The sequence below is a fragment of the Trachinotus anak genome, unplaced genomic scaffold (assembly GCF_046630095.1).
Source record: "Trachinotus anak isolate AG129_WGS33_773 ecotype Australia unplaced genomic scaffold, CSIRO_AGI_Tana_v1 ptg000015l, whole genome shotgun sequence".
Taxonomy (NCBI): Eukaryota; Metazoa; Chordata; class Actinopteri; order Carangiformes; family Carangidae; genus Trachinotus; species Trachinotus anak.
In genome coordinates this window covers 17,133,251-17,156,664 of record NW_027273866.1, presented here as the reverse complement: position 1 = coordinate 17,156,664, position 23,414 = coordinate 17,133,251, and the positions used below count along the sequence as shown (strand labels likewise).

At 47.5% G+C, this 23,414-nt stretch overlaps 1 protein-coding gene and 3 non-coding genes across 10 annotated transcripts; all 4 read right to left on the bottom strand.

Annotated features, from left to right (window-relative positions):
- Positions 1-443: 443 nt before the first annotated feature.
- arid4a (AT-rich interactive domain 4A) lies at positions 444-22,647 on the bottom strand. 7 transcript variants are annotated; one of them, XM_071498588.1, is made up of 25 exons: positions 22,460-22,647; positions 20,422-20,472; positions 17,980-18,090; positions 15,023-15,088; positions 14,680-14,770; positions 14,258-14,337; positions 14,011-14,108; positions 13,260-13,392; positions 13,087-13,166; positions 12,913-12,989; positions 12,493-12,677; positions 12,339-12,411; positions 11,072-11,166; positions 10,593-10,690; positions 10,029-10,266; positions 8,841-9,055; positions 7,562-7,723; positions 7,344-7,425; positions 6,825-7,032; positions 6,634-6,696; positions 4,962-6,545; positions 4,478-4,582; positions 3,799-3,954; positions 3,152-3,298; positions 444-2,490 (listed from the first exon to the last, which is right to left on the bottom strand). In XM_071498588.1, exons 2-25 carry the CDS (start codon positions 20,425-20,427, stop codon positions 2,387-2,389), a joined length of 4,257 nt encoding a protein of 1,418 aa, XP_071354689.1. In that variant the 5' UTR covers positions 20,428-20,472; positions 22,460-22,647; the 3' UTR covers positions 444-2,386. The 7 variants fall into 7 exon arrangements, with proteins under 7 accessions (XP_071354689.1, XP_071354687.1, XP_071354690.1 ...); XM_071498586.1 differs by lacking the exon at positions 22,460-22,647 and adding an exon at positions 21,485-22,441; XM_071498589.1 differs by lacking the exon at positions 22,460-22,647 and adding an exon at positions 21,485-22,441 and having other exon boundaries at positions 7,562-7,720.
- LOC139633481 (small nucleolar RNA SNORD53/SNORD92) lies at positions 7,215-7,294 on the bottom strand. Its single transcript, XR_011693763.1, has one exon. It is a non-coding gene; the product is annotated as a small nucleolar RNA SNORD53/SNORD92 (small nucleolar RNA).
- LOC139633482 (small nucleolar RNA SNORD53/SNORD92) lies at positions 10,801-10,880 on the bottom strand. Its single transcript, XR_011693764.1, has one exon. It is a non-coding gene; the product is annotated as a small nucleolar RNA SNORD53/SNORD92 (small nucleolar RNA).
- LOC139633483 (small nucleolar RNA SNORD53/SNORD92) lies at positions 16,739-16,824 on the bottom strand. The gene has a single exon (XR_011693765.1). It is a non-coding gene; the product is annotated as a small nucleolar RNA SNORD53/SNORD92 (small nucleolar RNA).
- Positions 22,648-23,414: the final 767 nt, after the last annotated feature.

Below are 23,414 nucleotides of genomic sequence, written 5' to 3'. Positions count from 1 at the left end.
TACAAGTACCACAAGTGAAGAGTACTCATTATTGTGAAAGGGTCCATTCTGCATAAAGTGTTAATCACTTTAATGTTGCAGCTGGAGCTGATTTTAATGACTCTTCAGAACCTGTTCTTCTATAACACAAAATATAAACTAATCAATCATAATGTATTGATTTTTAATGTAGTGAGATTAAATACGACTTTGTCAAGTACAGTACTTGACTAAATGTACTATGACCTGAACATGTTTTTCACACAAAAACAAAAATACACATTTCCTCTAAGAAACTATTTCAAAATAAAAGTTACAAATTCATTTCTATTTTGGGAAATTTTGTAAACTGAGCACCTGAACACACCATCAGCGATGGTCTGAGAGGTGAGGCGGTCTCAGTTTGGGAGGGGGGGTCAGGATCAGGTTGAGGACTGAAATGAGACGCAGCTGCAGAGTGGAAACATATTTAAAAACTTTATTAGAAACAGAGAGCTCTGCTTATTGTGCACACAGTTCCAGCATGGCTTAGCTTCTGTTTTCAGGAGGAAGTGTGTGTTTCTGTATTTACAGTCGTCGCTCTCTAAACCGCCGCTAGCAAAACACCACATAGAAAAAAAAAGAAAAAAAAAAACCGAGGAGTTCATAATACAACAGTACAAACAGTCTTCTCTTAAAAAATATTATAAATCATTCTTTACAGGCGTGTAAAATGTAGTTCTCAAATACATGGTGTGGTTTTATTCTTTTCTTTACTCAGAGCTTTTTATGTACAAAACAAAGAAATGTTCAGGTGCTGAAATCAGCCGAGTGTCTGAGCCGCAGACAGAGACAGAGACAGAGACAGAGAGAGAGAGAGACAGAGAGAGAGAAAACCAGAGAGGGGGGGTGGAGTAGTGCAGCAGAAACCCTCCAGGAGCAGCTTCAGTACTGAACTCAGATATGGAAGATCAACGCTGCCAAAAATAAATTGATCCAATGTGAGAAATGACAGAGATGACCGGGGGGGGTTGACTTTTAAAATTAAGACAATGACTTTACACGACATCAGTAACTAAGTCAGAATTATGAGATTAAACATAATAATTCAAACTCAATGCATCAAAATTCCAACTTAAATCAAACTCATGACAAGTCACAACAATGAAATGGTCAAAATTACACATTTGAAATGAAATTATGAGAAAAAGTTACCATTTCACTGTGAGCCAGTAAATGACAATGAGTCACTGCATCAAAACAAGACATTCAAGTCAGAATTATTATAATCTAAAAAAAATATTTTCTGCATTTTCTTTGAATTTATCATTTTTAAGTCAAACTTTAGTAACTGAGTCAAATTTGTACATTTTTAATTTAAATTGTGAGATTGTCATAATTTCAGTTTACTGAATCAAAATTATGAATATTTAAATCAACTGATTTTTATTAGATCGAAAATCACAATTTTGATTTGATGAGGAAATCAAAATATCAAAATTATATTTATATCAAAATCATGAAAACTGATTCCATCATTCTACATCACAGCTTTAAATCAGAAACACGAGATCTAAGAATTATTTGTTTTTATCATTTCTACATTTCATCTCTTTCTTTCTGGCAGGAATGATCCTCCACATTAAACCCACACACACTCACGGCAGAAACTTCATTTTAATTATTTTACACAAAAACAAAAAAGTTCATGTCTACAAACATTTTGTTTTCTCTCCCGCTGTGATGTCAAACTTTTTGGAATTTTTTTGTTTGTTTTTACCAAAATAAAAGCTCTGATTCCATATAAAAACACCAAAAACACTCACAGCAGGAAGTTGGGGAACTTTTTTTTTAAATTATATTTTCTGTTTTCTTAAAAAATTCAAAGAAACAAAATAATTTGCATAATGAGCTGTGCTGCTTCAGGAATCTGTTCCTCTTTCTGTTCTACCCTGCAGGAAACTCAACACAGGTGACACCCCCACCCCCCCCAAAATAAAAAAACCTGTCGTATTATTTTGAAATTAGGAGATGCTGAGCAGTACTGAGGATGCACCAAAGGCAGGAAGTAGGACAGGCAGGAAGGAAGGAGGGAAGGAAATAGAGAAGTGCTCTGTTGCGGCTGAACAAGCGGCGAGCTGATTTTTCTGTCACGTTTGTCTCCTTGAACAGGAATTAAGTCCATAGGTGAGAGGGTGGAGCTAAGTTCAGGTGGGAGCAAACTCCCTCCCCTCCCACACACGACCATATTTGGAGGAGTGACAGCGTTCCCATCAGCCACTGCCACAGTCGATGAACTCTCACCTGAGGGGTTTTTAAATTTTTTTCCCCATCGTGCCCTCAGAGCTAGCTGAGTGGGCGGAGTCTGTGACGGGAGGGGCGGGCTGAGCTGAAGGTTGAGTGGGCGGGGGCCTGGGTGGGCGTGTCATCACCTGCACTCCACAGCAACGGTGTTCTGAGTGGGCGAGGCCGAGGAGGGACTCATACCTGTGTCTGAGGAGCCCGACGAGGTTGACGCCGTCGTGTTGGACACTGAAACACAGACAAAGATTTTATTTGAAACATTTCACCACATGTGCTGATAAATATTCCCTCCTCATGTTACAGGTGCGACCTGTGTAACACACCTGGAAGCCCGACTGTAAAATCAGTTAAACTACTGTTTAATTTAGAGATGAGGTCAAGAAGAGCAGTGTGTTGGAACGTCAGCTACAGGGAGGCTGCTGCTCTGTTGGAACCCAGATCTGCCTCCATGGAGTCAAACTGTCCCTTTAACAGCAGCTGTGGTCAGCTGTGGTCATGTGACCAGCTGTGATCAGCTGTGACCAGCTGTGACCAGCTGTGGTCATGTGACCAGCTGTGGTCATGTGATCGGCTCCTGTCTGCAGGGGATCACGTCGTCTCTGTTTCACTGTGACACTGAAGGAAACTTAAAAACAGGAGGATTCTCAGGGAAGTTCTGCAGCCTCTGTCTCTCCTGAGCTTTATTGTGGAGGGATAGTGATAATAACATCCTCAGGAAGTGATGTCACACTGAAGATGGTAATGATGATGATGTTTGACTTTCTTTGTCCACTGGTTAAAAACATCTAACATCAGCGTCACTCCCAGGACACGTGTGTGTGTGTGTCTCCTTTAAGTATCTGATGGACAATGTGGGGACATTTCCCAGCATGCTCGCTGCAGCTCCTACCTTCTCGCTCCTTCTTTTTTAGTCTCTTCCTGCGCCTGTCGATGGAGGCAACCTCTGACTTCAAGGTCATGTAGTACTTCCTGATCTCCTGCAGCTTCTCCTGCAGGAAGGAGATCCTCTCTGTGCTTGACATGCTGTCCAACTCGTCTGAGGAGGAGGAGGAGGTTATTTTTTCATGAATTCATTCATCTTCTGGATTAATCTGGTTTTTGCAGGTTCACCAAGTTACATTTATGAATTCAGGTTTGTACTTGTTCCAAATGTACTAAAGATCCCAGCTTCATTCACCAGGTGCATGAATTCACTGGTTATTTCAGCATGTTCCAGCTGATTGAGAATACGATCTAATCATTTCAGAAATGACTTATTAAACATGTGGATAAGCAGCATTAACTAATTTTAATTTTGCACCAAGTCAGAACAGAGCTGAGATTCTCCTGCACATTTTCTCTAAACTCACAAAGGAAAGTGAAACTCAGAGCAGGCACTGTCTGAAAACTCAGACATCACAAAACACCACATTCTCAGTCTGGAAAATGGAACCAGACAAGTTTTGACATTTTTGCCTCATTTATGACTAAAACAAAATTATTATCACATGGTTGCCAACTAATTGTTGCATTAAACCTATGAGCAGTTGTGTTTACCGAGCTGGAAGGTCCACTTGTATGTGCGCTGAGGGGAGGGGAAGTTCTGTTTGTCTTTACTGTGAGAAGACGGAGACGACAGACCAGGACAGCGAGACTTCTGAGACTTGGACAGAGACGACAGACGAGACTGGTCCTCACTGTCACTGCTGTGACCTGGGGGGGGGGGGGGGGGTCACATGTGGGACAGTAGTTACATTTATGAAAACACATGAAGTGTGGACAAAACATGAACCAGATTTCAGCTGAAAGATTCTAGTGCTTTAGAATTAAAAAAAAACATCAAACTATTTCAAAAACTTAAAGGTCCATCCAGTCTAAAGGCAGATGTCCATGTGTTTGTGATTATAAAGCAGGTCTAGGTTCTATATTAATACTGTGAAAGTATCAAAGCCTCAGTCCACAGAGAAATGCACATAGCCTGTATTCAGACACTGAGCCTTAAAACCAGCCGTCAGGACTTCTGCAACTTTGTGATGTCACAACAAAGCACTGCTCTCAGCAAGCCCCGCCCACCTGGACCCACCATCCAACCTTGTAGAGTAAGGTTGAATGGTTATAAAGTAAAGGACGATGTGTCAGAATCAAACTTCTACTGGTTTCTTGTGTAAATGATCCTGAACCCTTTGTGTGACCTGTTAGTGACATCATCTCTGACATCACACACTTGTCAGCTCACCTGCACCGTTCTTCTCCACCTTCCCAGGTGTGTTTGGTCGTTTCTGATTGCGTTTCTGTTTCTTGGCCGATGGGCTGGAGTTACAGTCCATCACCCGCTTCTGACCTGAGGGGTCAAAGTTCACGCAGGTGACTCACTCACAACAACAACAACGACAACAACAACAACCAGGCAGAGGTGAGTCTAATGCTATGCTAGGTGACATTAGCTCCCTTGTTAGCTTGGCTCCAAACCTGCAGTGGTCTCTCCAGTCACTGGAGTTTTGTAAATATCTGGTTTAACCCTGGTTTTTCTCCATTGTGGTGATGTCATTACTAATCATCCATCGGTTGTTTAAGGAGGAGGAAGCCTCATTCTGAGACACTGATGTGGAGTAAAGTTTGTCAGCCCTCGGGGGCCCCCCTGACAGCCTGGGGCCCCAAGCAGCTCCGTGCCTGGTCTGTTCAGAAAGAAACATCTAAATGACTCCTTCAGAGACACTTACCTCTGTCCTTGTTCTCCTGCAGCGACAGCAGGGAGGTAGTGGAGGAGGAGGCGCTGCCATCAAACCCTGGGCTGGAGTCTCCCTCCTGAGCCCCTCTTGCTGCTCCTCTCTCCTCCTCGGCGGCGCTCCTGGATGGGTGGAGCTCCTCAGGGCAGGGGGTGGAGCTGGGTGCGGCAGCCGGAAGGAAGGGCCTGACCTGAGGTTGTGGGAGGTGAGGGGTGTGGGAGGAGGGGAGGGAGGCGTGAAGGAGGTGAGGCAACGGGGGTGGAGCTTGTTGCTGTTCCCTCATCATCAGGAGGAGGTGCTCCGGGGAGGACACGGGCTTCTCCTTCTCATCAGGGTCATCCAGGTCCACCTCGTGGCAGACCAGCGCCTCAGGGCCGATTTGCGGCTCCAGCTCCTCAGTGGGGGAGGGGCCCGGGGCCTCTGGAGCGAGGGGAGGCGTCCCGACACACATCTCTGGCTCCTTCATGGCTCCACCTGCCAGACGCTCCTCTGGCACCTCCCTCTGCGTCTCCTCTGCTGAACGGAGCCACTCCTCTGACTTCACCGCCCCCTCGCTCCTCCTCTCTGGGCGGAGCGGTGAGGGGAGGGTTTTAGGTGAAGCTCCGGCCACTGACTTGGATGTGGGGGCAGGAGTTTTGGGGGAGGTGGCCTCCTCCGGCCTCTTGTCGGGGCGGAGCTTCTTGTCTGCTGCTCTCTGCTCTGCTGCTTTACGTTTGAGCGCCGTGCTGCTCCTGTCCTCAGGTAACCCCGCCCCCGCCTCCACCTCTTCCTCCTCCTCTGTGGCGGAGTCGGTATCTGAGTCCACTGTAGGACACTCCGGGGGGAGGTGCTCAGTGGGGAGGCAGCAGAGGACCACCATGGGCTCGTCCTGTCTCTTCAGGACGCCGAGAGGAGGAGGCGACAGCACCGCAGGGTGGGAGGGGCTGGTGGTGGGGCTGGGATTACTGAGGGGGATTCTGGGAGGAGTTTCAGAGCCCATCTCCCTGACATTGGCCCTGCGACCTTTGGCCCTGGGGGAGGACAGAGGAGTGCACCTGTCCTCCTCTTCTCCAGCAGGTAGAGGGGAGGACACCTGCTGCTTCTCAGGAGACGCTTTGTGTTTGTCTGCGGCAGCAGGGGGAGGAGACGTTTTGTTGACCTTGTTGGGGGGAGGTGACTCCCTTCTCGGAGACATCTTGGAGGGCAATTCCTGTCCAGGAGATGTTGTCTTTTGCACCAAGGACGGTTTGTTCTCCTTGTCCAGGTGAACCGGTTCCACAGTGGCTTCTTCTGCAGGCTCCGCCCCCTGCTCCGCCTCATTCTTCTCTGACTGGCTCAGCACTTTGTCAGCTTTCTCCTGAGGCATGCTGGGACACGGCAGTTCTGCAGCAGCAGGAGGTTGACCTGCTGTTGCTGTGGCAACACAGTCGTCGGCAGGTGTCAGGATGTTAGCAACTTCACTTGTCTCCTCCTCCTTCACCTCCTCCTGCTGCTCCTCCTCCTGGCAGGGTGGGGCTTCAGTCCTCCCTCGCCATGGTGACGGCTTTTTATCAGGCGGGTCTTCTGATTCGCTGTCGTCCGATGAGTTCCCAGAATCATCTGCAAGCAAAGAGGAGCGGATTGGTTAGTCACCGACGATTAAACCAATGCCAGGAACAGGATGAAGCAGCCGCGGTGTCGCTCTCACCGATGGACGCTCTGTCGGAGTCGTACATGCCCGACGTCCTCCTGGTTCTCCTGCGAGGAGTGTCTGCAGAGAGGAGACGCATCAGAGGACAGACAGGACACACACCTGTCCTCACACACACACACACACACACACACACACACCTCTGTCCTAACACCCACCCACACCCACACCAATCAGCTGATCCTTACTGTCTCCGTTGGCCATGTTGGACGGCGTCTCCGTCCTGCCGCTCTTGCCATTGGACCGCCCCTCGCTGCTGGGCGTTTTGGAGACGCTGCGGGCGGCTGAGCTGGTGGGTGTGGTTCTGATCTGAGGACGGCCGCGCTTCGCTCCTGTCGGCTTCGCCACCGGCTTCTCTTCATCTTTATCTCTCTCCTTCTCCACCTCGTCTTTGTTCTGAGGACACAGACGGCAGTGAGGACGAGTTCTCAGTGTCTCTTCTTAACTGCATCATCATCATTATTATTTTTATCATCAATATAAATGATAAATGTTGCTGCTGTGCTAGAATCATGTGCACCCTGCCCCCCCCCTTGTCTCCCTGCTTCTCATTGGACAGTGAAGCTGATTGACAGGCTCTGATCAGACAGCCAAGAGGAAGTGACATCACAGTATTTCAGTCCAGCATGCGAAACCTTTCTGGGTATCATCACGTCTGGCCGTCTGCGGGGTCACGTGACCGTGACCAGTTTGATGTGACGTCTCACCTTCACCTTTTTCCTCTGTCTCTTCTTTGTTCCTTTCTCCACGGGCCAGATGATCCTGTCGGCCTTCACCCACTCATCGTACCTGTGGAGCAGACACACCTGTCAGGACAGACTCCACCTCAAACTGTACCAGGACGAGGGGTGAAGTCGTGACCTCTCTCAGACGAGGAACCAGAGAGAAGCTTCCGCTCTGTGAAAGACGGAGCTGTGACACTGACCTGACGTTCCAGCCGTAGTAGTGGACCAGGTAGAACTGTTCTCCGTTGTCTATGTCCGTCTTCTTGATGTGAGCCTCGTAGATCTTCTGAGTCTTTCCTTTGCCGTATTTCACCCGCACCTTCGTCCCCGTCACGGAGTCTCCATCCTCCTCATCCTCACTCCTGACATACACACAAAAATTATGAGTATCAACTAACGATCAGTCCAACCGGTGGTTTGAGCCTAAGTACGTGTAGTTGGTGTTTCGACCCCGTTTAACCCTCTGAAGCCCACAGGAGTAGAAACACTCGGAGCGTCGCCACTGCTCCGAGGTTTGAGACGATCGAGCTCCGTCTGAACAGATCTGGAGTCTCACCGTCTCCCCGGTGCAGTGCTGCTTTCTGTGAGTTTATCGATTCTCATCCGCCATCTTTGCTGGTGGCGTCTGGAGTCACGTCACTGAACTGGACACTCCCACTGGCTCAAGTGGGTTGGTCACAGCCAATCAGAGTCAGACGTTTGGTGCAGCTGAAGGTTTGAAAGGCTCATGAGCAGGTAAAGATCGAAACAAGGTCTGTTCTGATTTGTTAATGAGCTCCTGTCCTGTCACAGTCAAGTCTTGACTGAATGTCGTGTATAACGAGCTGAGGTTGTATGGACCTCAGAGGGTTAATCATCACTGACAGGTGTGGTCAGGAGTGTGCCCTGATGCACCTGTGGCCACACCCAGCAGTGACATCACCTCTACATCTACTATCACCTTTTGTCTCCTTCACTGCATCACATCCATCTGCAGTTACTGATAACTGTTCAGATCCAGCTCAGGATAAATTTATCAAATATAAATTTGTAGCTGCAACAATAAAATTCTTGACTAATAATCCAGGAATAAATGAAGTATAATGAGACATGAGGAGCACCTTTAAAAATACTTTGAGTCAAACATTGAACTCTTTCATCTGCAGCCTGTTTTTCTACTGCTCAAAAATCTGCTAACATCTAACAACAACCGCTAACGTCAGGCTGCTCCAATCAGCATTCACTCCCAGGTCACATGACTCTGCAGCAGTCACAGGTATTCATCAGCTCTGATCAGCAGTGATGCAAACACACCCCCCCTCCTCCTGCTGTGACGTCTCTCAGAGCTCTGACACTAAACACACCTGTCACCTGTGCAGGTGCTGTTACACCACAGCTGACGCCACAGCTGCACCGAGCCCAGAGAGAAAGAGACGAGTTTAAACTCACAATCACTGATCCAAGAGAGTGTGTGTGTGTGTGTGTGTGTCTCAGTCTCACCTGTCCCCTCTCCTCCTCTCTCCCTCCTCCTCCTCGTCATCGTCCTCCTCCTCCTCCTCTTCCTCAGAGCCTTTCTCTGAGTCCTCCATTCTTCTGTTGCTGCGTCTCCTCACCTCCCTCTGCTCCTCACTGTTCTCTCCTCCTCCTCCTCTCTCTGGCCTGGAGGACGACTCTCTCTCTGCCTTCACCTGACTCCCCACGCACCTCCTCCTCCCCTGAGGACAGACAGAAGCAGAAGTTGTTCAGGAGAAATGTCTCCACTCAGTCCGTGGTGTTTTGAGACTTCATATTTATGCTCAAGTTTTAACTCAGCATTTGTTCTGTAAACTCAACTCTCAACCACAGACTGTAAATAAAGATGGGTGGAGCCTCTGTGACATCACCAACCGGTTTCTAAAGCTGAGAGTGAACTGCTACACTATCACCATCTTGGCAGAGCCTGACTCCGCCCCCTCCTCCTTCTTCAGGGTATTTAAAAATGGTCGAGTGACAGTTCTCTGTCGCCCAATCAACGGGCTGCAGTGGGTCTAGCTCCACCCTTTAGGTGAATAATTGCGTGAATGGAAACGCAATTATTTGCATTCATTCACAGATGGAAACGCAAATAATTGCGTACCGCACTGTACCAAACTGAACTGTGCTGCTCGGTCGAAACACTCCTAAAGAGGTGGGTGTGGGTGGAGCATGCTGGTGGCCACACCCCCAATCCTCCATCACTTTAGTCCTTGGGGAGTTCTATAAAACTCAGCCGTACAGTTGTCATGAAGGAGGAAATGATCTCTAGAGACCAGAACAGTTTATGTACCAGGCTGTAAACATGTTTCTTTCTGCTGTAAAGTTGGACATTTGAACATGGGAGTCTATGGGGACTGACTCACTGCTGGAGCCAGACTCTAGTGGTCATTAGAGGAACTGCAGCTCTCAGCTCTTCACTGCTAAAGCTTCAGGTTTCAGATCTAAATGTGTTGTGAGTTGATTGCAGGTGCTGTCAATCAAATACAATAAACACTGATTCCTAATGAAGCAGATCAGTGTATCTCAGTGTTAAACTAATAATCAATAATAACTCAGGATGTTTACTTCCAAACTTAAACTGTTGCTCATTCTGTCCTGAACATTTACAGATCAACTCTCAGGACACTGAATGAGTTTCAGTTGTAATCTGCTTCAGTGTTTTAACTGTCTCACCCTCGGGGACGACTGTCTCTCCTTCACCTCCTCCTTCTCGCTCTCACTCTCAGACTCCGCCTCCTCTCTCTTATCTTCCACAGGCTCCGCCTTCACCTGTGGCGGGGAGGGCTCTTTGAGCTCCGTCCCTGCCATCTTCTGACTGGCCGGTGTGCTGGGAGGGCGGGGGTTGTTGTGATGGATGGTCCTGAAGGTGATGGAGGCAGAGCGGCAGTACTCCTCAAAACCGTACAGGTACCTGAGGACACAAAGGACACGGCTCAGAAAACCAGGAGACTGACGAGGACGGGATCCAGTCAGAAGTGGATTTCAGAAGAGGAGGTCAGCCGGGCCACTCCGACGGAGGCCCAGCCCAGGTACTGGTCTGAGAGCACAAGTGGTTTTCAGTCAAACAGTGGCTGAGGAGCGGCGTGCACCAGCTGGGCGTACACCTGGGTGTAATGTTACGTCCGACCTGATCCTGACTTTTCCTCCAGCGCCACCATCAGCTCATGTGTCTGTTCAACATACACAACAACAATAAACACAACAGTACTGATGTGAGCAAGCAGCCGTTTCTCTTACTTCCTGTAGGCCGTCTTGACATTATAGGACGCAGCAGAGTTCAGGACGGGGATCCCAAGATCCATGTAGACCTGCTTCCACACTGTCCCAGACTCAATCTAAAACACACACACACACACACATACAAAGAGACAGTCAGGTTAGCCTGTATCACCTCCAGCTGTTGGCCTCTGTAATCAGCTGATTGGACAGTGAAGCTCATCAGGCTCTGGTCAGACAGCCAAGAGGAAGTGACATCACAGGATTTCAGTCCAGCATGCGAAACCTTTCTCAGCATCATCACACCTTTCACAGTATCAATACAGAACCTACACCTGCTTTAAAAGTCATGGACCTTTAACAAACTGACACTGATCAGAATAATCTCAGACTCCTCTGTGTTCTCAGACAGAAATAAGGACAGGACAGACGGACAGACGGACAGACGGACAGACGGACAGACAGACAGACAGACAGACAGGCAGGTGGACAGTCCTCACCTTGTGGCAGCCTCCCAGGTGATAGACCAGTCTGAAGAGCTTGAAGAGGTTCAGATCTTTATAACCCAACACAGGAGGTTTGTTGATGGGAGTCCCTGATGACAGACAGAGAGCAGCAACGTGTCAAAGAGCCTCTGATGAAGATCAGCTGTTTCACCTGGTTCTCGTCCACATGATGTTTTTATTTATATACATACCGTAATTTCCGGACTATAAGCCGCTACTTTTTTCACACGCTTTGAACCCTGCGGCTTAAACAACGATGCGGCTAATCTATAGATTTTTACGGGCTAACAGCCTCCAGGGGGCGAAAGTGACATTGAGAGCGACAACGAAAGAGAGACTGAGAAAGTGTGTGACGAAGTCATTCTGAGGCTGTTCAGTTCCGACACTGAAGACGACGACTTCAGTGGTTTTAGTGCGCAGGAGGAAGATGAAGATAGGGATCAGTGACTTTTCTGGTAGGCTAACGGCCTACGGCTGGTTTTTTTTTTTTTTAAACCAGTCGTGTTACTGCTGTGACTGCTTGTTACTGCCGTGTTACTGCCGTGTTACAGGCACTGTTCGGAAAAAAGCACTTATTAAAATAAAAAAAATCTTTCTGTGTAAATATCTCATGTTACAACATGGACACCTGCGGCTTATAAAGAGGTGCGGCCTATATATGTACAAATTCTTTTTTCTTTTTCAATTTAGTTGGTGCGGCTTATATTCAGGTGTGCTCAATAGTCCGGTAATTACGGTATATATATATATATATATATATATATATAAATAAATAAAATAAAATAAAATAAAATAAAATAATCAGTCGACACCATGACTGAGTGTTTCCACCTTGAACCAATGACAGTCTCATAAAAACAGATTCAGACAGTCAGGGATTCATACGTCACAGAACCTGAGGAACCAATCCTGTCAACTTGTGGGGACGGGGGGTGGGGCTAAACACACCTGAAACCTTGTCAGTACAGAGAGCCAAAGTTAGCATTAGCACAACCACTAACATTGTCAGCCACTGCCAGTTACAAGCTCACAGAGTTTAAAACATGTTAATGTCCCTCTCAACATGAGGCATCTGTAACAACTGTTTCTCTTTTTCTCTGTTGTAGCTGTTGTTTGTTGAATTGGGGGGAAAAAAAGAATCAATAAACTATAATCATCATTTTTAACAGTTAACACAGATGATAAGAAACACGATAGTCATTTTGTGACTGTAGATGTGAACCCAGGTCCTGATCCAGTCTGAAGTCCTGATCCGGCTCACCTCTGTCCTCCATGAACTTGTACAGCTGCTGCAGGAAGTGGTCTCTCTCCTCTGGGTCTGGCTCCTCCTCCGGCTGGACACAAACACAGGTGGGTTAGGATCTGGCCCCCCCAGCGGTACATCCTCACACAGCAGCCTCTCATCAGACCCTCACCTCCTCCTTTATGTGCTTCTTCTTTTTCTTCTCATCTTCGTCATCCTCCTCCTCCTCGTCACTCTCCTTTTCCTCTTCATCGTCCTCATCATCGCTGGAGGACGAGTCTAGGATCTGACTCATGTCCATCTTCCACACATCTGGAACCTCCCTGCTCCTCAGAAACATCTGGGCTGCTTCAAAACCTGCAGGAGGAGGAGGAGGAGGAGGAAGGAGATAGGCAGGGGGAGTAAAAAAGAGGAGAGATGAGGAATAAGAGGAGGAGAAAAAAAGATGGGGGGGTCACAAAGAGGAGAGGGAGGAGGGAATAGAGGGTAGGATGATGAGTGAAGGAAGGTGGAGGTCAAAAGCAGCAAATGCTGAAGAGTCATTGAGCTCTGGGTGTGAGTGTGGTACATTGTGGAGGTTGTAGTGCCTCACCTCTCCTGTTGGAGAACTCAGAACGGGCGATGCTGATGGAGTTGACGGCGTGGACGTGTCTCCTCGCCACCGTGTGGCTGTGGGATGAAACAGGAGGCAGAGGATGATGGAGCTGATCGGTCTCCGATCACAGATCAATAATAATGATACTTCAAGAAAATACAATGAACTCACAACTTGGAGTCACTGAACGATCTGACCAGACACTGATCCTTCTTCACCACCAGCTCATCGTTACAGCTCGGAGACACCACCTGCAGGAAAGACACACCTGCAGTCAGAGTGTGGTCGTGTGACAGACAGGTGTGTGTGTGTGTGTGTGTGTGTGTGTGTGTGTGTGTTCTTACCAGAGCCAGGTACCAGCTGCTGGGCTCCTCCTCATCCTCGATGCTGCAGACTTTCCCCAGCAGCTCATCGTTCAGCCTCCTCCTGTCCTCCTCCTCATCCTCACTGGACGAAGATTCATTCTCCTCGTCAGCCCTGAGACACAGTCAGGACAGTTTACAGTCAAACAGCTGCAGCAGCTGTTCACACGTCCAGTGTTTCTGTATGTTACTGATTCTAACACCACCCACAGATCAGCTGTTACTTCAGATTCCCTCCTCCCTCCTTCTAAAGTTTCAATCTCTTGAAGTTCCTCTTCCATCATGAACACGGACTCAGTTCAGGGTGCACTGGTCATCACCTGCTGATTGTTGGGTTTTTTGCTGGGAACTGAGGCAAGTTTAGGATTTGTGATATTGGGATAAATTAAGTTAGATGGGTTTATAAAAGTGACGGTAAATAAAACAAAGAACAACCAGCTTCTGACTTTGAGCCACGTTTCAAATGATGAATATCAGCAGCAGCTCCAGCTGTGGTGTGGTATCAGTTCATTTAGTCTGAATCCAGAATCCAGTCCAGTCCACTTACTGCGTCCATATCTTGGCTTACTGAATCGAATGATGTTCAACTTTCAACACGGTTTGAAATACCTAAAACTCAAACACTCATGTGACACCATCTCTCCTGACGGGGTGTGTGCGGTAAACTATGTGTGTTTGCACACATGTTCTGTGTGTTGTATGTATGTGGAGTTTTAAAAAAAATCTAACTCACACAGCCTGGGATGAACGGCGTCCGCCACGGTTTGACTTCTTGCCCATGACCGGAGTGCCGAAATGCTCTGGATTTGTCAGCGGCAGCTGGTCCAGAGTCTGAGGGCGACAGAGACGCAGCATGACGAACACGTTTATTGTCCTCTTTAAGGCCTTTCATCGAAACGACTTTAGATATTTGTAGAGCTGAGTGGCAGGTGGAAGGATACAGGCCTGAGAAGTAGTTCCTCCATCTATATGTGACTCACCTCACTCTCTGCAAAATGTCTCTCTCCCTTCAGACACAGAGATGTACGACGGAGAGTCTTCTCATCTCCATCATCAAACACTGAAACACACAAACACACACTCCTGTCATCACAGTCCAACAGCCAGACAGCCAAGAGAAGATGTGACATCACATGAGCGAAACCTTTTCTCAGCACCATCACTCCTCCCCGATAGCCAATCACAGTGTCTGCAGACAGCCAATGTTGGCATGCTAACATTAGCTAACTAGCAGCTAAGCTGATGGGAGCATCATCATTTATGTTTTGACCTGATGACGGTGAAAGATGAAAAGTCAGAGGATCATCAAAGTATTGTACATATATATAATGTTTTACAAACACACACACACACACACACACAGTGATGAGTATGTCCTGATGGGAGCAGTGTGGACACTCACCCACAGTGTACAGGCTGGCGTCTGTCAGCTTACTGATGACGGCCTCGCTGGATAAGCCCTCGTTAGTCTTCACCTCCACAGTGGAGCCGACCTGAACCAATCACAGACAGCCTGAGTCAGCATCATTCTTCAAACATATAACACATAACATGTATTGCACAGTCTGACCACACATTTTCTTTTTACTCCAAACTGATGAACTTAAAACACAACAACGTGCAGCCTCACACACATCTCACAACTGTAACAACCAATTTTATTTCTTCACGAATGAAATTCACAAGTGGTCACACATCACCTCTCATATCAGTCAAACCTGAACAGTGGCTCATCATCATCTTACCCTCAGAGGTCCTTTAACCTGGTCGTCCTGCACCACCTGGGACGTGCTTTCCCCTTTTAGAGTCACCTGCAGAGAAAGACGAGCGTGATGAGGACTTTCTACAGAGACAGGATCGAAGACACAAACATACTTCAACCTTTGTCTCATTTCCCCAAATATGAGACAGTACAGGCCAGCATCAGTGAGACGTCCTGTTCTGAAGGCGGAGGACAGACCAACACAGGTGTGCTCCACCTGAGGACGAAACCAGTTCAGCCTCCACAGTTTCTCCACCTCCAACGTTTGGTTTCAGCTAAAACATGTCGATTCTAAGAGGAGGAGGATGATCATCATCAGTGAGTCAAACTCAGGTGAAGGTGACGGGTGTCATCATCTGCAGAGATCGTCTGTAGACAGAGACACCACCTGTTTCATGTCTGCAGCAGGTTGAAACTCTAACATGTCACCCAGCAGCAGACTGCCTACACATAGGAGGACACTGTCTTATCATTTCATTATTACACATTTGTTGGTTGTAACTTGTTTTTGAAAATCACCACTCACATCGATCCTCTTCCTCCATGACCAATTAAAAACAGACTGACAAGACCACCTGAGGCTACGTCCACATGACCACCACCTCCATCCAGACAGGTGTTTCAGCTCTGTATCAAAAACATTCTGCATCCACACTAACACACCTGAAAACACGTCACATGACCTTCACCTACACTGAGCATGTGCGAGCCGGTGTAAACAGGAAGCAGGTTGTCTCCTCTCAGTTGGTTACTTCCAGTAAATCCTCTGAAGGAGGAACAGCAGAGACAGTTGTAGAGTTCAAATCCAGAACTGAGCTGAACAACAGCTGCTGCAGAGACAACAAGGACAGTAACACTTTCATTCATTCTCCATGTTGTTTCACCACTGGCAGTCCAGGCTGATGAGAGCCAATCAGGAGCCACCGTGGGCGTCTACATCATCGTTTCCAAAGGTCTCTGTTTGTGTCCGTCCAGACTACAACACAACCTGGAGCTTTAGACTAAAAAAGGTCCAGTTTCTGAAAGTCTCTGTTTTAGAGGCTGAAGACTCTGGAGGAGAGTGGACGGAGGAGGAAACAGAGAAGAAGAGACGAGTTTAAAACTAAAACGTAGAAGAAGAGATGAGTTTAAACTAAATGTAGAAGAAGAGATGAGTTTAAAACTGAAACAGTAGAAGAAGAGATTAGTTTAAAACTAAACATAGAAGAAGAGATGAGTTTAAAACTAAATGTAGAAAAGAGTGGACATAGCCTCAAAAACTGACTTAAGTAAACGTGCACACTGAGTACTGGACTCACTCACTGACGTCATGCAGGAGTATTGATGAGTAAGGATACAGAGAATCAGTATTGATCAGTGTCATTAATCAGTATTGACATCCATCCCTTCTCATGGTTTAAAATCACAGCAGAATAAAACACAGCTGCAGAGCTGGAACCACATTTTCTCACTTAGTTCAGAAACGACTCTGAAACTGCTTCATGGTTCTGCGTTAAGACGCACACGTAGCCACATGTGCAGGTCAACAGAGATATCACATGGGGGCTCCAAGAACTGTGATTGGCTACTTGTGGTTTCCCTCCACATTTGTGATGCTGACGTGAAGGAAGTTAAAGACTCTAACGAGCCACAGGAAGAGAACGTGAGAAGTTACCTGGATGGAACTCCAGGTGTATCAACCTGAGTGTCGCTCTGGGGATTGGTCAGACAGCCAAGAGAAGATGTGACATCACATGACATCATCAGCTCATTGAGCGAAACCTTTTCTCAGCATCATCACTCCTTCCCATCAGCCAATCACAACATCAGCAGCCTTCAGGTCAAAAATCAGTGGGAACGCTACATTCATCCACGCGACTAACGGCTGGGACGGTGGCGTTTATGTCTGTGCTGCTGTTGTGTCTTCAGAGAATTCAGCCGGAGTTTGACTGACACACAGTTGGATCTGTTCATTGTTTGACCTGGTTCACATTTATTATCATCAACTCTCAGCAACGAACCAACACATCTGAACCTGTTTGAACCACAAACATTAAACCTTTAGCTACAGGCTAAACAAGCTAGCACCTGAACCAAACATGCTAACTGATCATTCCACAGTTTAACACAGGTTCATGTGTAAACCTGATGAAACGACCACAGTCAGCAGCAGCAGAGACTCAGACATTTCACAGGTAAAGTCACTGACCATCAACCTGCAGCGGTGACGTCACCTCGTGGTGCGTTCACAGCACAACCGACAGCAGCCAATTCAAACCACTGTCGTCCTTAAACTACCGACCATTCAAACATGAAAAAAGGAGACTGTTGACATTTTACTTATTCTCACATTTTCTCTGTGTCTTGTCAACTGTTTTTCAGATTTTCCAGGACACGTGGGAACCCTGGGTTTTTCCTGCCCAACTGACGGCAGGAGGAAGATGAAGATAACACTTCTGATTAAACTGATTCATGAAACCAGTTCACTTTTAACTGTGAAACATTTTGTTTATAACTGCACCAACTGCTCTGATTTACGCATCTGGCTGGCTTCTTCTCCATGGCAACAGCAGCTGAGGCTCATGGGTATTGAAGTATTTAGATAAAAAAGGAACTGTAATAATACAGAGTGGCAGCCAGAATGTAAAGCTGTTAAATTACCCCAGAGTTTGTGTGTCCCTCACAGACTCTGTTTTCTGCCTGTACTGTCTGATCTGTGGTCTGCTGAAGACAGACACTGTGGGACAGTTGTACCAAATGACTGGACGCCACAGTAGAGGTTACACACCACTGACGTCTCAGGTCTGACGTGGACTTGGAGTCTGAGTCGGGTTTTGCAAATGGAGGACTCATGGACCAAGAGAGATGATTTTTCCTGGATATAATCACACTGCAGCTGGGCAGACTGGTCTTCCTGAAGACTTCCTGTCTGCAGGGGGACCTGTTTCCTGAGGGTCTTACCTTGACCTTCACCATGCGTTTCACAGTCTTGATCTTGGCCTCGCAGAAGGCTCCTCTGTACTTGGCACTGACATCTGTCCCCACTGTCAGGTAGGCAGGCTCATCTGCTGCCTGAAAAACACACACACACACACACCAGAAACATCAGGACAGACACACACACACACACACAGTCTAAAGCTGCTGTCCTTTAGTGATGAGCTTGTCTCTGTCTCTTCAGTCAATGTAGCATAATTAGCGGCTATCGTTAGCTTCAGACTGCTGCTGATGTCTCCTCCACCTCCAACACTGTGGTCTGATAATTAAGGTTCATCTGATTCTCCACAAACACATGTAGATACGTTTGTAGACCAACACAGTTCAGAGTCACGAGCCACGGTCCTCAGTTTCATTCTTAATAACTGCTGATTCTTTTTTCAATTAATGGCTGAAGAGTTTTGTCTGTAAAACAGCAGATGATCGCGGTTTATTTACAGCCCCAACCTTCAGTTCACCTCATCCGACAAACTGGAACCAGGAAATGATTCATCTACTATTAATATGGTTGCAGATTAATTCTCTGTGACACATTACTTATTCCTTAGTGGGATGAAAAGTTGTATTTAAATTCATATTCATAAACAAGCGTCCAGACCAACAGCCACGACTGTGACTGGTCAGTGTGTGAACTTGAGGACGGGGTTGAAAACTGTCGTAGAACACCTGTAAACAACCGTTGCCACAGACGTCAGAATATCTTTCTAATTTATTCTCATGCACAGAGCACAGCCTCTGTCCGGGTAACACCGGAGACGCTCTGCTGCAGAGAGCAGATACGTTTGTACAGAAACTCTGGATTTGTCTCTGGATGCTTTTTGGAAAGAAAAAAAAAAAAACTAAATTTCAGGACAAATGCACTGAGTTGGAAACACTGAAAGTCCCCTCACACAAACCGTTCAGCCAGTGATCAAGCTCCAACACTCAGCCGACCGACCAATGGTGCGTCCGTGACATTTGTGTTCACAAATCAGGAGGTTTAGTGTTTGTTTGTGGAAACTTTAAATAATGATAATGACTTGATAACGTGCTGCTACAACAGTGAGCTTCAAGAACCAAACGTTTGTTAGTTGGCACCAAAATTTTTTCAAATCTGATATCTGAGGTGGAGTCAGGTCACATGACCTCATGGGTGCTGACAAGTGTTCCCAGCTTTAAGTGATGTGCAGCAGATTGTTTGGACCAATCAGGACCAAGACTTTTTACTTCAGTTTTGAGCCAACAACTGTGACCAAAGGAAAAAAGCAAGCAGCTACAGAAGTTAGACAATCACCTCTGTCCACTGAACAGCCAATGGGATTGGTCCTCATGGCTGGTGTCAGCAACCTTTTGATGACATCACTCAGGTGTTTCGCTTTCTTCTGTCACCAGAAAAACTCAGACCAACAGAGCCAGTGCTGGTCCTGATTCTGTCTGCTGTCACATGACTCTGGTTCTATGTTTTCATCACATGATGAGTTCAGCAGCTCGGAGGGAAGAGTTCATAACAACAGTCCTGGATGCAGTGACATCTCTCCACCTTTACTTTGAAATGTTGACTCAAAGTATTTTGCAGAATCTGACGCTGTGTGGAAAAGCAGTGTAACGACCCTGCTACTGTTTTCTTAGACATTACCTGAGTATTGATGAGTGTGTTTCCAGAAGCTCAATGAGTCGAACTGATGCTAAGGCAGAAACTGGACAGCACAGTTTAACTACACTGGCTGCTAGCTAACACACTGTCTCTGCAAGGATCATTTAACAAGTTTCACAAGGTACAGCTCAAGACCTGAACTGAAACTAAGATGCAACCAGATAAGTAACGTGCTCTCATGAACCATCTTCGTCTGGGTCCTGGTCTGGAGCTGAACATTATTAAAACCTTCTCTTGTTGTACAGCAGAGGGAAGTTTCATTACCAATCCATCTGCAGATTACTTTCTTGTGAGTCCTTTTGTCTATAAAATGTCAGGAAATAGGGAAAAAGGCAAAAATGAGATATTCAAATTGTTGTTTGATCTGACCAGCTATGTAAAACCAAGAATACTCATCTACTGTTGTATGTAAAAAATAAGCATCAAATGCTCATGCTGCTAGGAGCAGCACACGTTTGGCATTTATGTTTGTTTCATCAACAGCTGACAAACACCTTCATGGACTGACAGTCTGAGCCCTATGTAGGATACTGGACATGATGTACTTTGATGAAAACTGTGGCTCATTACTGTGACACCAACGTGGTCATCAATCCAGGCACCTCTACCATAAAATGATAAAACGAGCTGGAAGTAAACTGGACAGAGACCAGTGCATGGCCATCAAAGCCCAGTTTAACTGACCAGGAGCTGGTTCCAGCTGGATAGTGCGGAGACATGGAGCTCAGACTGGGAACATTATCTTCTGTTTGTGTCGCAGGTCAGTCACTCACCTTCATCTTTACGGCTATTTGAGGGAGTCCAGCTCGAAAGACGGTGGATCACTGAAAGACAAACAGGACGGAACCCGTGGTTAAAGTTGGCGGAACAGCAGAGGACAGACAGGGACAGTGTCAAACTGTCCTGAGGTTGTAAAATAATGCTAAGCTAACCAACTAGCCTCTCACTTATGTTAGCTCAGGCATTCTTCTGTGGCTCGGTGCAGCCCCCCTCCCACCCCCTCTCTGCCCGATCAGATCAAATATGTGGCACCAACAGCTCACACTAACTCAGCTAACAACAGTCACTTGGACCGGACGTGGAGCCGCCGGTTCCAGCGGGCTGGAGGTTATGGCGGGTCGGTGAGGACGCGCTGGGCGGCAGCGGATCAGGACGAGCCGGAGCGCTCCTTCCCGCTCCGCTCCCAGCTCCTCTGAGTCACGTCGCCATCACAGCTCGCCATGTCAGCTCGGCTAGCTCGGCTAACTTTACCCCCCCTCCCACGAAACCGCCTGCTATCAACCAGCTGCCGGGGGAGAGTCCCGGTCACCGCTTCTCAACCGAGTCCCAACCCGAGCAAAGTCCAAACAACCGCCGTTTGCCGCAGGCAGAACGCAGGAGCGACCGGGGTCTTCACTCTCCGGTCCGGGGCTAAATTTAGCTAGTTGGCTAACTAGCGACTCAACTAGCTAGTTTGTGGATCATATGGCGATTTAAACCGTCTGCTAACAGCGGAGCGGGCTCGGCCAGCGACAACACTAGCGCCTGATTTGAGGATAAACTAAGTTTCTCTCAAACCGAGTGAGAATCTGTGACAGTCGACGGAACAAAAACTGTTGTGGATTTATTTATTTAATAAGTGTCTGTTCCACAAAGGCGCCGGAGCTTCACATTTCTTCACTGCAAAAACAAGCCGACTGCCGCTGCCATTCAATCCACAGCCCGCTCGGTACAACCGCGGCTGGCTGGGCGCCTCCCGGGGACACCCGCCCGCTCCCGGCCCCTGCTCTACCGATAATTTCACTCGTTAGAAGTTTTGGTTCGGTTCGGGGCAGAATGCGGAGGTTTTATACTCACATACGCGGCCGCGGCTGCTTCCCTCTCTCGGGCTGCGAAGCGATTCACGAACAACAAGCTGTTGAGCCCGAGCTCTGTTTCCCGGCCCGCGATTGGCTGCGGCGACAGCGCTGGTTCCCACGAAGAAATGTGATTGGTCCAGCGATTCCACGATTTTAATAGGACGAACCTCTCCTGGCGTCGCGGTTGGTCGATACGAACGCGGCGCCACGAGGGAAATGACGGCATCGGCGGGGTCGTTGTCCAATCAGCGGCGAGTTCAGAAGAAAAACCCGCCACCGGATATCACTATTGGCCTCGTGCGTTTCGTTCCGGACAGCGGCGCGTCGCTATTGGCTGAGCGGACTTCCGTGTCTGCACGGAGAGACCGGGAAGCCCTGCCCCGTCCGTGCTTGAGATTTGCACACCAAACTCCGTTCACAAATCTTCGGAGTTTATATTTCCGTGTTTATAGACAAGACTGCGTAATGATAGAAAACAGCCTCATACGTTTTGAAAACCACCGGAATCCTCGATATGTCTGCTCACAAAGCGTCAGTTAAATTAGCCCAAATCTACACAGATGCATCGATTCGTGTGTATGAGCGCCGCCGACAAAGCGAAGGCTGCTCGCCCGAAATAACCGGAAAGAGAGGTCAAACGGTGTACTAAAGTTTAATTTCTATTTATATACGCGCTGCTTGTTGCATGACATGCCCGCCGAAGTCTAGGGGCAGTAATCCGACATTGATAAAGATCCTATTTTTTGTTCGACAGCACCGATTATTCGCCGTTGACCGCTGTAAACCTTAAGTGGACACTCTTTAAAATGCAGTTTGGTGATGCGGTTCCCATATGTGAGACGTCACGTATCAGGGGCCGTGCTGAACGAGGCTCCACAACAAACCGCTCGCTTTGTTTTCACAGCGCAAACATTCAGAGGACGGGCTGAGCCGAGGCGGAGGCCGGGGCTGAGGACGGGAAACGGGACTCTACCGGGAATCACGGAAACACACGGCGGTTCCAGCTGAACAGTCGATGTTTGTGGCGCCGTTTGTAAAGACTGAGAGTGGGCGGGAACATCGGCGCTTTTACGTAACAGGAAAATAGTGACGGCAGAGCCATATATGTCGCTTTCCTCTTTAGGATCATGGAGGTTATTTCTACACAACGAAGACAGAACAAACGCAGAGAGGCGAGTGAGGTCTGTGTGTGTGTGTGTGTCAGTCACAGGACAGGGCCACAGGGCCACAGGGCCACAGGGCCACAGGGCCACAGGGCCACAGGGCCACAGGGCCACAGGGCCACAGGGCCACAGGGACACAGGGACACAGGGCCACAGGGCCACAGGGACACAGGGACACAGGGACACAGGGCCACAGGGCCACAGGGCCGGGGCCGCAGAGGTCAGGAGGCCCCTGGGCCCCTGGGCCCCTGTCTCTGTTGTATCTCTCACCAGATCTGTGACTCTCTGAGGGTAAGGAGGAGAGGTGGGGGCCCTTTACCTGTCAGTGCCCCATTTTGTCCCACACAGTCTCTGACCCTTTACTGGAGTAAAAGCACTGACCTACAACTAATAATTGTTTTTATTATGGAGTCATCTCCTGATTATTTTGCTTTCTAAAAAATAATCTGAGAACAGAGAAACTACAATCAACCTAAAGTGACACCTTCACACTGTTCATCACTACACTTTTCAAACAGGAACATAAATATTCAGGAGCTGCAGCTACTCTAAGGTGATTTGATGTTTTTCACATAAATTAACTGAATATGTTGGGACAAACATTTCCTGCTGCTGTGGGAAATTATAACAAGCAACTTTCGGATATTTTCAAGGCAAATCAATGAATCTTTTTGATAAATTGACAATGAAAAGAATCTGTAGCTGTGGTTCACTGTATATAACCTGTTACACACACACACACACACACACACACACACACACACA

What these genes read in the sequence shown, in the direction of transcription:
- arid4a (XM_071498583.1), bottom strand. Translation starts at nt 15,906, where the DNA reads ATGAATGAAAGTGTTACTGTCCTTGTTGTCTCTGCAGCAGCTGTTGTT. An exon ending in TGAGTTCTCCAACAGGAGAG is followed by an intron (nt 12,678 to 12,912) that starts GTGAGGCACTAC and finishes CTCCTCCTGCAG; the next exon opens with GTTTTGAAGCAGCCCAGATG. An exon ending in CAAGTGGACCTTCCAGCTCG is followed by an intron (nt 3,299 to 3,798) that starts GTAAACACAACT and finishes CCTCCTCCTCAG; the next exon opens with ACGAGTTGGACAGCATGTCA.